A 12,984-nucleotide genomic window follows, 5' to 3' on the forward strand; every position below is an offset into this window, starting at 1 on the left:
GACCTAAAAAAAAAAGCTTCAAACCAGATCATCAAAGTATTTTGTATAGTTGTTTCAAGGTATCCAAATATTAACTAGTTAACTACTGCAGAATCTTAACTGTTAGTTTATGCACTGCCTTATTAAGTCTTTATTAGTATCAAAACATCTCAGTAAACACAATTCAAGCATACTTGTAGTGTTTTCCATAGGCATTTTAATTAGTCATGTAAATTAGGAAATTTTCAGTAATTCAAGAATGTTTTTGTTTGCTTTGGTAGTAAATTAAAACCTTTTAAAATGATTAAAGTTAAATTATTTTTAATATAAATGTAATTGGGTATAAATTTGTTCTTTTACATTACTAACTTCATCAGGAAAATCAAGATGTGTGGTAAGTCACTGAAGTTTTCTAGCACATCAGCTGAATTTTCTCACCACCCTCCTGATATACAGTGAAATTTAGCTTATTATGCAATTCATTTTTATGCTAGCTTAGAAACTGAAGTAATATACTTGTGTATTTCCACTGGAATGTTTGAGAAAGCCATTATTTGATAACACTAATATGAAGTTAAACACATATGTCTGACTAGTTTTATGTGGTGTACAAAGTTCATATATTTTCTTCTTTTCAATTTGTATTGAGATTTCCTGTAATTGTGACTGAAGGTGAGATTCACCATGTAAAGTATACATTGTAAAACATTGTTGCATGTATACAGAATACTAGTAGTTATCAGTTAGTGTTTTTGTCAATTAGTTCAAGTTATTTCAACTTTTATATTTATTGGCTTCAAAATTCAGATTATTATTAAGCTAGAGAAGTATTTAGAAAAGACTAAACATTATATTTAAATCTGTTTTGTTGGTACAAGATCATTTTCTATATATGGTCCCATATTTAGGAAGGTTGTTTTAAGAAGGAAGCAATATTAACATCAAAACTACATAAATTCAAACATGACTTTTTTTGTCTAGTGAGACAACATCTGATACTGATAAATTATTGGGGCTGCATCTGGTAAATAAACTTATAGTAGTAAAATTGGGGTAAAGTTTTCTCTGAGGTATTAGTTCATTTTTGTCATAAAAGAACATAAAAGCTCTATAAAAAAAATATAAAAGCACTTGATTATAACCTTGTAATTAATGTTACTATATTAAGCCATGTGAGTGGCATGTGTGTATAGCTGAATTGAAGTTATCCAAAGCAGGAAATGGCTTGCATATTAATGTATACACTGATAACATTAAATCTGATTTTTTTTTATTGTTTTATCTTTTAGTTACCATGGAAACCTGTAAAGAGTATTATAGAATATTATTACCAAGAGAAGGAAGATCAAGCAAGTACCTGTTGTAAAACATCCCTCAGTATGTTTTCTCAAGTAAGACCAACAGTCAGTGTAGTATTTAAGATGTTTGTATGTTTGTTTTCTATGATTGCTTTTATTATTTTTACATAGATGAAACAACAGTTACATTGTTATGGCATTTTGTATTCAGAGTTACAATTAAAGAATTAAAGAAATGTGTATTTCTGTATTTTAGTGATTGTGTGATGTCATTTTAAGTAGTTCTTAGTACTTTTGTTCTGTTAACACTTTCAGAGTACTAGTTAGATCAGTGTTTCTTCCTGAGTTGTTCTTGTGAATAATGTGTACAGCAGTCCCATAAATTAAGAACAATTCTGACAAAAATTACACTTAGAAGATATGTTTTTGTTTTTTCTAGAGTATTTCTATATATTGCTACCAGGCATTGACAAGAAAAGTGAAAGTGAAAACAAAAATGTTATTCACTGGCTTAACAAAATACTAACTTATGGGTTTACTGCCAGTGATTTGTTATATGGCTTTTGGCAAGTGAGCTTCTAAGAGATAATGTTGTGGCTAATATATGTTGCCTTTATTATTCCCTTCAAACTTTGCTTTTGTGATCTAGATAACAAAATTTAGAAATTAACCTATTTTCTATATAAAAATGGGCAAATTTGCACATTTTCATTTACATGGGGTCTGAATAAAACAACATATGAATAAAGATTTACATGTATTTATACTAAAGTTATACAAAAATGAACAAAGATATTTAGAAGTGAGTTGTTTTTTGAGATTTGCAGCTGTAATGGAAATTACTTTCACATATCAGCCTCCAAATATACTCTCCCATCGTGTTTTTGTTATGCCCTCCCAGCTCACAAAAGCAAAGTTTGAAGAGAAAAATAGGTCTTTTTCCATTTACTTTAGGCATAAACAATTGAGAAATCACACTTTCTGTGCAGGAAAAAGAAAAAGTAAATATTTTGTTACATAGTGTTATTTATAAAACTGACTATATTTTTCAGAATTATTTTATATGCATTGACATGATCATTTTTGATACTTTTTTTTCCATATGATGTCTTACACATTCTTTAAGTATAAAAAGCTATATGCTTTATAGTATCTCAAAATATAATGATTGTAGGAGCTAGTGTCCACCAACCTTGTTGCCATAAAATTGCCACTGAACAAGCAAAGGAGATTATTTGTATTTGATGTGAAATGCAACATCGACTCCCATTTTAATCTTGGTCATGATTAGTGAAATAGACAGTCATACTTGTCTGAAGTTGTGATCCAAAGACTGGTCATATTATTTGTATATGTCATGGTGTAGTTATAATAGCAATACTTCATTCTTTTTTTTATTTCTTTCTCTTGTCTAGTTTTCATACATTACATCTTTTGTGTTTCCATGCTGCTTTCACCCAACAAGTTCCTTACGTAATAACTATAGTATTATCTGAGCTTCCCAGACATAGATTATAAATGGAGTGCATATATTTTTCAGTTTGCTTTTTCTTTTCTTTTTTTCAAAGAGATATTCACATGTGAGATTGGGATTACCCATGTGCAGAATTAAGTATTTTATGTTAAAATGATTTTGAATTTCTAAATGATAAAGTTCGTTGACACTCACAGCTGATTTAAAGCTGCAGTGGAATGACATGTCAGAACTCCACTGACATTGTTTGGCAGTCCGTAGGTAGTGTGGTATTACCCAAAATTGATCACTATTTGGAAGGTTATAAAATTTTCCAACATAAGATAACATACACCCAGACCACAAAGATGTGCTCAGGATGAGATTTAGAACTTCCATGACACAGATGTATCTGGTATTTAATGCCATTAGAAAACAAAGGAATATGGATCAACTTGGTATCAGGACCATACAAGAAAAAAAAGAGAGAGAGAAAGACCCTATCTGTGTTATTCAAGATGCAGTATCTTGTAATAAGTGAGGATGCACAGTTACAAAAAAAATCAGTGACAAAAGCTGTTCACATAATCAAGAAAGGTCTCTGTTTGAAAACAGTGTCATGAGTTTGCTATAATAAGTCTTAAAATCATGCCTCTCATTCAACATGTCACATACCTTAAGTAGTTGGAGAATGAAATGGGTACATGCTATTCCATACGGAAGCATGCCAGTCAAGTCGCTGAATACAATGCTTATGGGTTTTTATGTAATGATACTTTTGATATGGCCACTAGAAAAACCATTGCCCTTGCATGCTGAATGGATTATGGGAGCAAATCAAAAAGGAATGATGTGGTCTGGACATGATGTCTTCAAAGAAGGTTTTTGCAATGAAACTATTCTGCAGATTTGTTGTCAAATCCCATCATCAATAAAACATGACCAAACATAAAAAAATAATTATTACAACACATTAAGACTTCAAAATTGTTTTGTCCTATTTATAACCAATAGAAAGTTACAGTTTTAATCTATCAAAATGTATTCTATTATCAGGTTATCCCTTAAGTAATGTCCAATTTTAGATTCAGAAAAAGAAATGATTTCAAATACTTTTAATGTTATTTAAACAATAATGTATGTTCCATTATTATTAATTACTTCCAATGTGGAACTGATGCACCAGTGTGTAGTCTGTGTAACCCTGGGATCACAATAAGCCACATTTTACTTTCTTGCCATCATTACGACTCTCAACGATGGCACCATTTTAAACATGTTCTGTCCCAAGGTTTGTCCATAATGTTAGACAGTGGTATTGGTGATGGTGACACTGTCCACCTTGGTAACGCTTTTACTCTTTTAAAGGCCATTAATCTTTTTAATGTCATTTAAGTTTTTTAATTTATACATGAAACCTTTTTAATGTGGTTCCCTTTTAAGAATCACAGTCTCTCTAGTTTGATTTGAAGTTAGAAAATGGCCGTAACATTAAATAACTCGACACCAGGACTGGAAAGGCCAACTTCAGGTGACTAATGCTACTGTTTGAACTACCCATTTATTATCCTGGTGAGTTATTATTAAAATTTTGCTACATGTCTTTTAAACCTTTTATAACTTTACTTTTTGAAAATGGCCATAATGACATAACTCGGAACTAGGGCTGGAAAGGCCAACTTCAGATGACTGACGGTGGTTCTTGTACTTACCTGTCAGTCTTCCTGGCAGGTTATGGTAATTACCATTATACTACAGAAAGTCCTTTACAACTTCTCTTACTGTAATTTCTCTCTTAAAGTCATAGACTAGATGTCAACATTGGTCTTATGCTATTTATGTTTTTAAACTCTGTTTTGTTTTACCTTCCTTTCCTTTTATGAATTTTACTACATTTACTTTACTTTTACCTTTTTACCGGTTGTTTAGTGCAGATAGCCTAGCTGCTTTGTACCATAAAACACTAAATCTACCAACCAACTTCCTTCCAACTATTCACAAGCTTCTAAATGCCACTTCTGTAAAATTATTGGGGTTTGGAGGAAAAGAATGTACAGAGGGTAGTTTTGACATCTTCATGTGTTTCAAGCTCTTTTCCTTCAAGATAGTTCTGCAAACTTTGGAGCAAATGATAATCAGATGGGGGCAAGGTCTGAAGAATAAGTAGGATGTGGAGGTTTTTTTCCAATCTAGCTCTTCAGTCTTTGCAGATGTAATCCTTCCTGTATGGGCCGTGCATTATCCTGGTGTAACACAACACCTTTATGATTGATCAAAGCAGGCCTCTTTTCTTTTAGTGCAACATTCAAGCACTCTAACTGTTGACAATAGAAGTCTAATGTAATCGTTACATTGAGTAGCTGCAACTCAAAGTGGATCACACCAACAATATCCCACCAAATATTTAACAAAACTTTTGTAGAGTGGTGGTCCATTTTGGGCTGTGCTTTAGTCAGTTTACTTGCACTGAGCCATTGTCTGTGGCACTTAACACTTTTATAATATATCCAATTTTCATCTTCAGTCACTAACCTGTCCAAAAAAGGTAAGTTACATACACAAGAGCATATAGTAGTGCAAATGTTCACTCTTGCTGTAATGTTGGCTTCTGTCAAATCATGGGGACACCTTTTACACCTTTCCAAGCTGTTGCAGATGATGGTGAACTGTTGAATGGGTTGAATTAAGCTTCTGTGCTAGTTCTTCAACTGTTACAGCACAATCTTCATCAAGTGCAGCCAGCAGCATGTCATCATTAAACTGAACAGGATGACCTGAACATGGCACATCACTTAAGCTTTAGTCACCTGATCTGAACTACTGAAATAACTTTCGACATTTTCTTTCATTGAGAGACTCTGCAACATAAACACCTTGAATGTTTCATGTAATTTCTACTGCACTGTTGCCTTTTTTAAACTCGTAAAGCATTATATGACTAATGTGCTCCTCAGACACATCCATCTTCATAAGGGTTTATTTGATTAATTATCTGAAAAAGTCTAGTTGGGTCAGTTTTTTTTATTTGCGTGAACATTTTTATACACCTCCTACTATATACTTTTGCCATTAAAGCCTTCTACAAAGACAGAAATGATGATGCACTTTCTCTATTAAATTTTCAGACAAATCTCATGAGATGGTCTGATACACTGTTGTCTATAAAGATAATTGTCTGTTTCACAAGTTGGAACTTTATTCATGTAGAAAGCACAAGGATGAGCTCAACTGTTATAATAGTTATAGGAAATTGTCTACTTTCAACATTTAGTTATTCTGTGATCTTAGATGCATTATTTAATTAAATAGAAATTAATTTAGTGTAGTGTAGTAGTATCATTAGTATAAAATGTAGGGTTGAGTTTTATTGACAGTCAACAGCAAAAAAAAAAAAAATCCAAGCAAGAACTTTTTCAAAAGTATTCTGTATTTGTTATTGTAAAATGTAATTAAAGTATAAAAATTAGAAACTTGTTAAATTAAATATCCAACAAGCAATTCATGCAGTACTTAATTCAGTAGGTTAATAGGAGCTACATATTTGCTGAATGATTTCAAACTTGTGTGGTAGTATTATTAAACTGACATAGTTCAGAAGGCAGTAAAACAAAGTTTAATTGTTGATAGATGTATACTGTTATAAGCTTTAAGCTATGCAGTATAAAAGCTGTAGTTTTTCTTTTGCAGTCCTTCTAGAGAAAAAAAAAGGATAATATATATTTATTTCATTTTATTATGGTGGTTAAAATATTGGTCAAATTTTTTTAAAATTCTTAGTTTTTTTGTGTACAAAAGACTGTGTAATATTCACTGAAAGTCTGCAAAATTTTGTTAAGATGCACAAATCATGTTAAAAGTTATAGTAAAGAAACACTGAAGGTCAATTTTTGAGTTCTAAATTTGGCCAAAACAACTGACCCTGTGGCAAAAGAGTTAATGTACTCCACCTCTGTATTGTAAATGCTTATTGGTAATGCAAAGTTTATAGAATAAAAACTTATTAACTGAAGAATCTTTGCAGAGTTGGTTTGAGGATCAAAATTAAAAACTTTATTATCATTATTATAAGACAAGAATTTTATTTTTTAATTACAAGTACTATACAATAAAAGAATGTTTAATCATAGTTTATATGAAGTAATGTAGCATTTTAAAATTTTGTTTCCATATTGTTAGATAAACATTTCAAGCATCACAGTTTTTCATGACACTCATACTTAGATATTAAGGAAACTAGGAGTTACAGGAGCTAGTGGGTATAGCAACTTACCAGTAATGAATATCTGGTAGTTAGAAACATTTTAGATATTAGTGAGACAAACGCAGAGAAAAAAATACAAGTATAGGAATACAAGAAAACGAAGTTCACATTAAGATCTTTCAGCTCATCATTGTGGCTGCAAAAGTTTATGAACTAAGTAACAATTTTTTTGAGATGCTCTATGCATTTGTTAACAAAAGTACAAACGTTTGTGGACTTCATATGTTTCATCCTATATGTAGTGAAGTTTTTATAACTCACTGTAGTGTATGAAACTGGTATCTGAGGATTTCACAAACTGAAAAATCTCTGTGGATTGACTGGTATGATGAAGTTTAAGCAGTGGCAGTGCCAGGATATTTTCGTTAGGGAGACTGAGGTAAACTGTGGAGTTGGCTTCCAAAAATGCCATTAATATGGAGTTTAGATGGTAAATTATAATAATGTAAATACCAAGGTACATTTCAGAAAGGTGTGCTATTTTGAACTGCATTGAAAATGCAGTTTTCATTGGAAACTCATACTCTTATTAATAATTCATTATTACAAATTATAAATAATCTATTTATGAAAATATGTGTATATGTAAAAGAGGAAGCTCACCTAAATTCCACCCAAGGTAATACATAATAATAAAGAAAATCAAGATTAACTTAGATTGAACATTTATTATACCATTAAGAGTAAAGCTACAAATCAAAATAAATATAACATAAAGACATAGTTTACATAGCAGAAACGAATTATTCCATGTGAAGTTAATACACTCTGAGGAAAAGTAAGGTTACTATCAGGCTAACTGTCTTTCATCATTTTGTGTTTATAGTCAATATTACTTCAAAATAATGTGCCTGTTCTGGTGATTGGCAACAAATGTGTCTATAACAGTATCAATATAGAGTTGTTTTGCCCTCCTGGAGTTTACTGATATGACAGCGAGGTTGCTGGTGCGGTTGTTACCACTGCTGTTGTGCAAGTATTTCTTGAGAAGCTTCAGACATGAGAAACCTCTCACAGGCAGCTGAAGTGACAGGCAGAGTTACAATGATCCATACAAGTTTGTGGAGATCCATGAAGGCATCCTTGTATGGCTCCAGCAAGGTTGCAAGCTCCAATAGTGTGGATACTTCCTGCTCCTTGTCTTTCTTCCTGGCAATTAGCCAGTTCAACTGGTGGACCTCCACTGCAAGGTCATCCTCTGCCACACCATAGTTTGCTGCCATTCCTAAGAGCACTTGCTTGTCCAGAAATGTGGAGTGTTTGTGGTTCAGTGCAGTTGCATCCATCAGAACACTGCAGGTATCAGAAGAGAATCTTCTATTCAGCTCATTGTGCATCCTGTCTATAATGGCATAGAAGGTGTCTCCTGGGATCCAGAACATATCCGTGAAATATTGTTAGAGAAAGTGTTTATCTTTAACCATATAGCAAAAGTACTTAATTAGAGGGTAGTGGTAATGTAAAATTACAGGGCTAATTAGGGAACACAAACAGAGCTTTAATCGGGCATGGTGTAAAACTCTGGGCAGCTAATGGGAGTGAGCGGGGGGGGGTTGCATGTGGCTGGCATCTGGATCTTGTTTGGGCTGAGCCAATCGTTAGCCATATGCAGAGCGTACACCATGGTCAGCAGCTCGGGGATCATACTCTTAAGGCGTTTGAGGCGGGAATGGTGCGACTGAACAAAGCAAACCTGCGGCCTGGATATTGAATGGTCATAGTGACACCAAAACAAAATGTCTAAATTGCAGTTGACCTTCACAGAAATTCTGGTTTCTTCATAAGTTCACATTATTCATACAGGCCAAACTGTGATTGTGATGTTGTTCTTATTATCATAAGTGTGGCAAGCACCTGTTACAATAATGTAACTACTACATAACATTAAATTAGGCACTTCTAAATAGCCCAGTGACAATTCTAAAATTCATTCTAGAATTGGTTAGAAATATTATTTGGTCAGTTAACATGTAAGGTTATTATCTGATCATAAGTATAACATTAATTGGATTGTAAGTCACAATTTTAAGTATGTGCCACAATCATCAGTTCAATTTTGGATGGCTGATACACAATGCAAAATGATCTCACAGAGGACACAACACTGGCTAAATGCTTCATAGTTTTGACCTATACACAATACATTTATACATGCATGCTATGTTTTACTTTTCAACAAAAGATAAATGAAATTAATGGGTAAATACCTGTGAAACCTTTGGTTTATCAAGTAAAATCCCTGATGATCTGTTGTGACTTGAAATCAACGTGGTTGTCTAATCTTCGTGAAAGCTCAAGATAGAATTGCATTATACAGGGAGCGGCAATACAGCGCATGTGTTTCAGTGCATTCAGTACGTTGCTATGGGATGCATGACACATACTTCCGTCTTAATGAAGACGTTGAGTTCTACAGATCTATGTCTCTTTGATGTTAATTGTTAAGCAACAACGACGATTGCGTTTTTCATATTTTATGAATGTATGTAGGTAACAATATTGGGGGGCTGAGGGGGGCTTGGCTCATTGGGGAGCTCAAGCCCCCCTCCCCCTCCCCAGTGCCACCACTGAGTTTAAGGATTAGTTTGAACTTCATTTTTTTTCATGGCAGTCATGGTAATATTTTAATGAATTTGACACTAGGTTTTTTCTTTCAGTGCTAAACATACTTAGAACTGTGTAGCATGACAGCTTAAACTTGTTTTATATTTGCTGTAAAAGAAACTATTTATTATTATTTTCAGTTCTTTATCTTGTGTGAAATAGTAAAGTTTGTGTTTTTTTCCTGAATTTTTATGTGATATTCTTTCAAATCCCTGAAATTGTGGTTAGTGGAAACCTTCCAGTGTTATACTAATATTGAGTGATTGATCACATTGTGATTTGCATTTCTTGATTTTAATGAATCACTAAGAAGTACACAAGGTAAATCTGACTTATTTATTTTTTAACCAGAAAGAAAGTGTGGACTCTGAGGATCCAGGAGAGCTTCACACTTCTGCTGAAAGTAGTGAAGAATTAGATTTATCAATACAAGAAGAACATATTGATGAATCAGAGGAAAGTAAACAGGAAAGAGAAGAGGAATTACAAGGTGATTTACCCACCATTTCTTCAGCTTCAGAAGTTATACCCATGAAAGTTAATCCAGTTCCTGCCACTCCAAATCAAGAAACCTCACCACTTGGGAGTCTACAGTTCTATTTTCGTAAGTTTTTGTTTTATTTGTTTAAGGTTTTACGTTTTATTGGACAAGCACGGAAAGTAAGAACATGCATCTTCTCGTGAACATACAAAAATATTTTGTACAATTACTCTTTGTTGAAGAGTATGTATCAGATAAATGTATACATGTCATAACATTCATAACTTTGTCAAAATATTAAATTTATTCCATTATTTATATGTTTAAAGGTTTAGTTGAACTGATCAGTGATTATAACTGATATATTGAACAATATTTAGATGATTTGAGACTTTTTTACTGAGACAGCTACCCTATATTTCAATTAAGCACCAGCTTAATGAGTTTTGTATACATGTTATTTCTTTTCAGATGGAAAGCTGATACTAAAACTTAATGCCCAACAACAACAACCTAATGCTGATGGAAACCAGTGCCAGTGGGTACAGTCTGTGGATACCCCAAAAATTCCTGTTCCACAGAAATTGTGTCGATGTAAGAAGAAAAGTGTTGATAAAACAGCCACATTTGTTAAGCATGATGAAGATGGCAGAAAATCTGCTAGTGTTAATCTTGAAGAGATGGAAGGAGTCTTTATTAAGAAAGCCAAACTGAAAAATGACTCTGCTGCTATTTGGCCAGAAGAAAGCTTTGTAGCACCTGTTTATTCACCACTCTCTCCTCCTTTGAGTGACTTGAGACATCTTGAGAGAACCACCCCACTTGAGGGAACTCTCTCTCCCCTGTCTGGCATATGTTCAGACCCAAATGACAGTGATGTATCCCCTCTTCAGAGTCCCACAGATAGATATAGTACAAAAAAAGTGTTTAAATCCAAGGAATTATGTCCTGTGAAGGGAGAACTATCCATTAAACTAGAATCAATGTCTCCTAGTAGTCATCATGATAATGATATTAGAAAGCAAACATCTTTCTTTAGTTCTGGTTGTCATGAGAAACCTAAAGTATTTGGCTCCCTTTATGAAGAGAAAATCTCTCATAAATATGGTATTTCAGCTTATAAATCTCCGATATCAGTGCCTATTTCTTATCCTTCTGTTTTGAAAACTGCTTTAGAAGCAACTGATACTAGTTACAGATGCTCATTGTCAAGTTTGTACAAGCTTAACAACAAAGAGAAAGGTTAGTGTTATTATTGAGGTACAACTCCCTTGTATGCCACTTGTGTATATTAAGCTGGTTGATTCTATTAAAGTTCACTGATTGGTTTAGAAGTTTCATACACTGCAAAAAAACAAGTTATTTCCTTATTTTCTAGATCTGTATAGTTTATCTATTTTCAACCTTTCAGATGAATGTATTTTGTCTTGCTTGATTTGCAATTCTTTTTTGTTCCACACATAAAGTAGTGTCACACCTGTGGTAGTGATGAAGTTTGAATTATTTTGTTATTATTCTCAAGTCTGCTCACTTATCATCCTAATGATTCGTTAATAAATCACAAATGATAGTGTGTACACTGTTTGGCAAATTGATTTTTTTTTTTCGTTAAGCTTTCATATGAATCTGTGATGACGAGAAAACCCACTTATAGTAAAAAATATACATGTAAAATTGGCTGGTTTTTACATGTATATTTTTACATATGAATATAAAAATTGTGCAAATGTATTGTTGCTGTTAAGAAATAGAATTGTACATTTCAAAATGTTTTAAAAATGCAATTTATTAATTTAGTTGTTAAATAGAATATAAAATTTTGATCAACCCATTGATGCACTTTTTGAAAAATTTTAAACTTGTGGTTCATGGATAATTAGAATGTATGACATATGTTAATTTAATGTGCCTGTTTCAAAAACCGTAGTGATTACAGTTGGGTGTATTTTTTTCTATTTACTTATTAGTTTAAGAAAATGAAAGTAGATGTATATAACACCCTGAGCAGTATTTTGATATTTTTTTCAGGAGATTTGCCAATAGATTTGTCCATGAAACCATTTCAGTCATTTGTTAATAAATCACAAACAACAGAGTGTGTTTGGCAAATGAATGGAAAGCTAAACATCATTAATAAAAAAACAAAGAACTTACCATGTCCAGGTAAATTTGTTTCATATCCATGTGAGTTCAGGGGCTCTCTGTCTTCCAATCATAAGCTCTGTCCTTCTTCACAACCTTCCATGTCTGTCCTCAAGTCTCCAGCCTCTGAGTACCCTGTGAGTTGTGTTAAAAATCAACCTTCTTTGAACTCTAGGTGGCCTGGTCTGACAACTAAGCCATCACCATTTTCTACCCCTGTAGTCAGTAATGTCACAAGTACTTTACATCTGACAAACACTTCATGGACTAGTTGTAGTACCAAACCAAACTTACTGTCTTCAGTCCACATGTGGGAAAGTAAAAAATTGTTAACAAGTTACAAAGAGCAGCTTGCTGGTCTGACATACTTGACTATGCCATTCTACAACATAACTTATCCAATAGACTGTGTGGAGAACATGAATGGTGCCTCTACTACTTCTGGTAAAATTTTTCCTGTTTATTTTGTATTTAGCAAAAACAGTTATGTAATTGCAATTAGCTTTTAGACATTCTGGTTGTTTATTTAAGTAAAAATGAATAAATTTATTAATTATGGAAATGCTAATTTCACCTACTATTCCAAAGAATATAAAAATGAATGTTAAAAATACGTGAAATTAAATATGAAAAGCATGGTTTGTCTTCATAAAGTGCAGGTTAAATAATAAATCATATGCAATTCCAAGAAGTTTAGAAGCAAGTCTCTGGAGTTATAATACTACAAAAGAATTTCATTACTTATGGCTTTGTGATTAACTGCAAA

At 32.9% G+C, this 12,984-nt stretch overlaps 1 protein-coding gene across 2 annotated transcripts in view; it reads left to right on the plus strand.

Moving 5' to 3' along the window:
* Positions 1-12,984, plus strand: part of LOC143222817 (uncharacterized) — a 41,535-nt gene that overhangs the window by 17,400 nt on the left and 11,151 nt on the right. For both annotated transcript variants that reach the window (XM_076449884.1, XM_076449883.1), the window contains exons 6-9: positions 1,269-1,370; positions 9,947-10,199; positions 10,548-11,318; positions 12,105-12,662. In XM_076449884.1, the coding sequence (XP_076305999.1) occupies positions 1,269-1,370; positions 9,947-10,199; positions 10,548-11,318; positions 12,105-12,662 (1,684 nt within the window). The remainder of the gene's footprint in view (positions 1-1,268; positions 1,371-9,946; positions 10,200-10,547; positions 11,319-12,104; positions 12,663-12,984) is intronic.

The sequence above is a fragment of the Tachypleus tridentatus genome, chromosome 8 (assembly GCF_004210375.1).
Source record: "Tachypleus tridentatus isolate NWPU-2018 chromosome 8, ASM421037v1, whole genome shotgun sequence".
Lineage (NCBI taxonomy): Eukaryota > Metazoa > Arthropoda > Merostomata > Xiphosura > Limulidae > Tachypleus > Tachypleus tridentatus.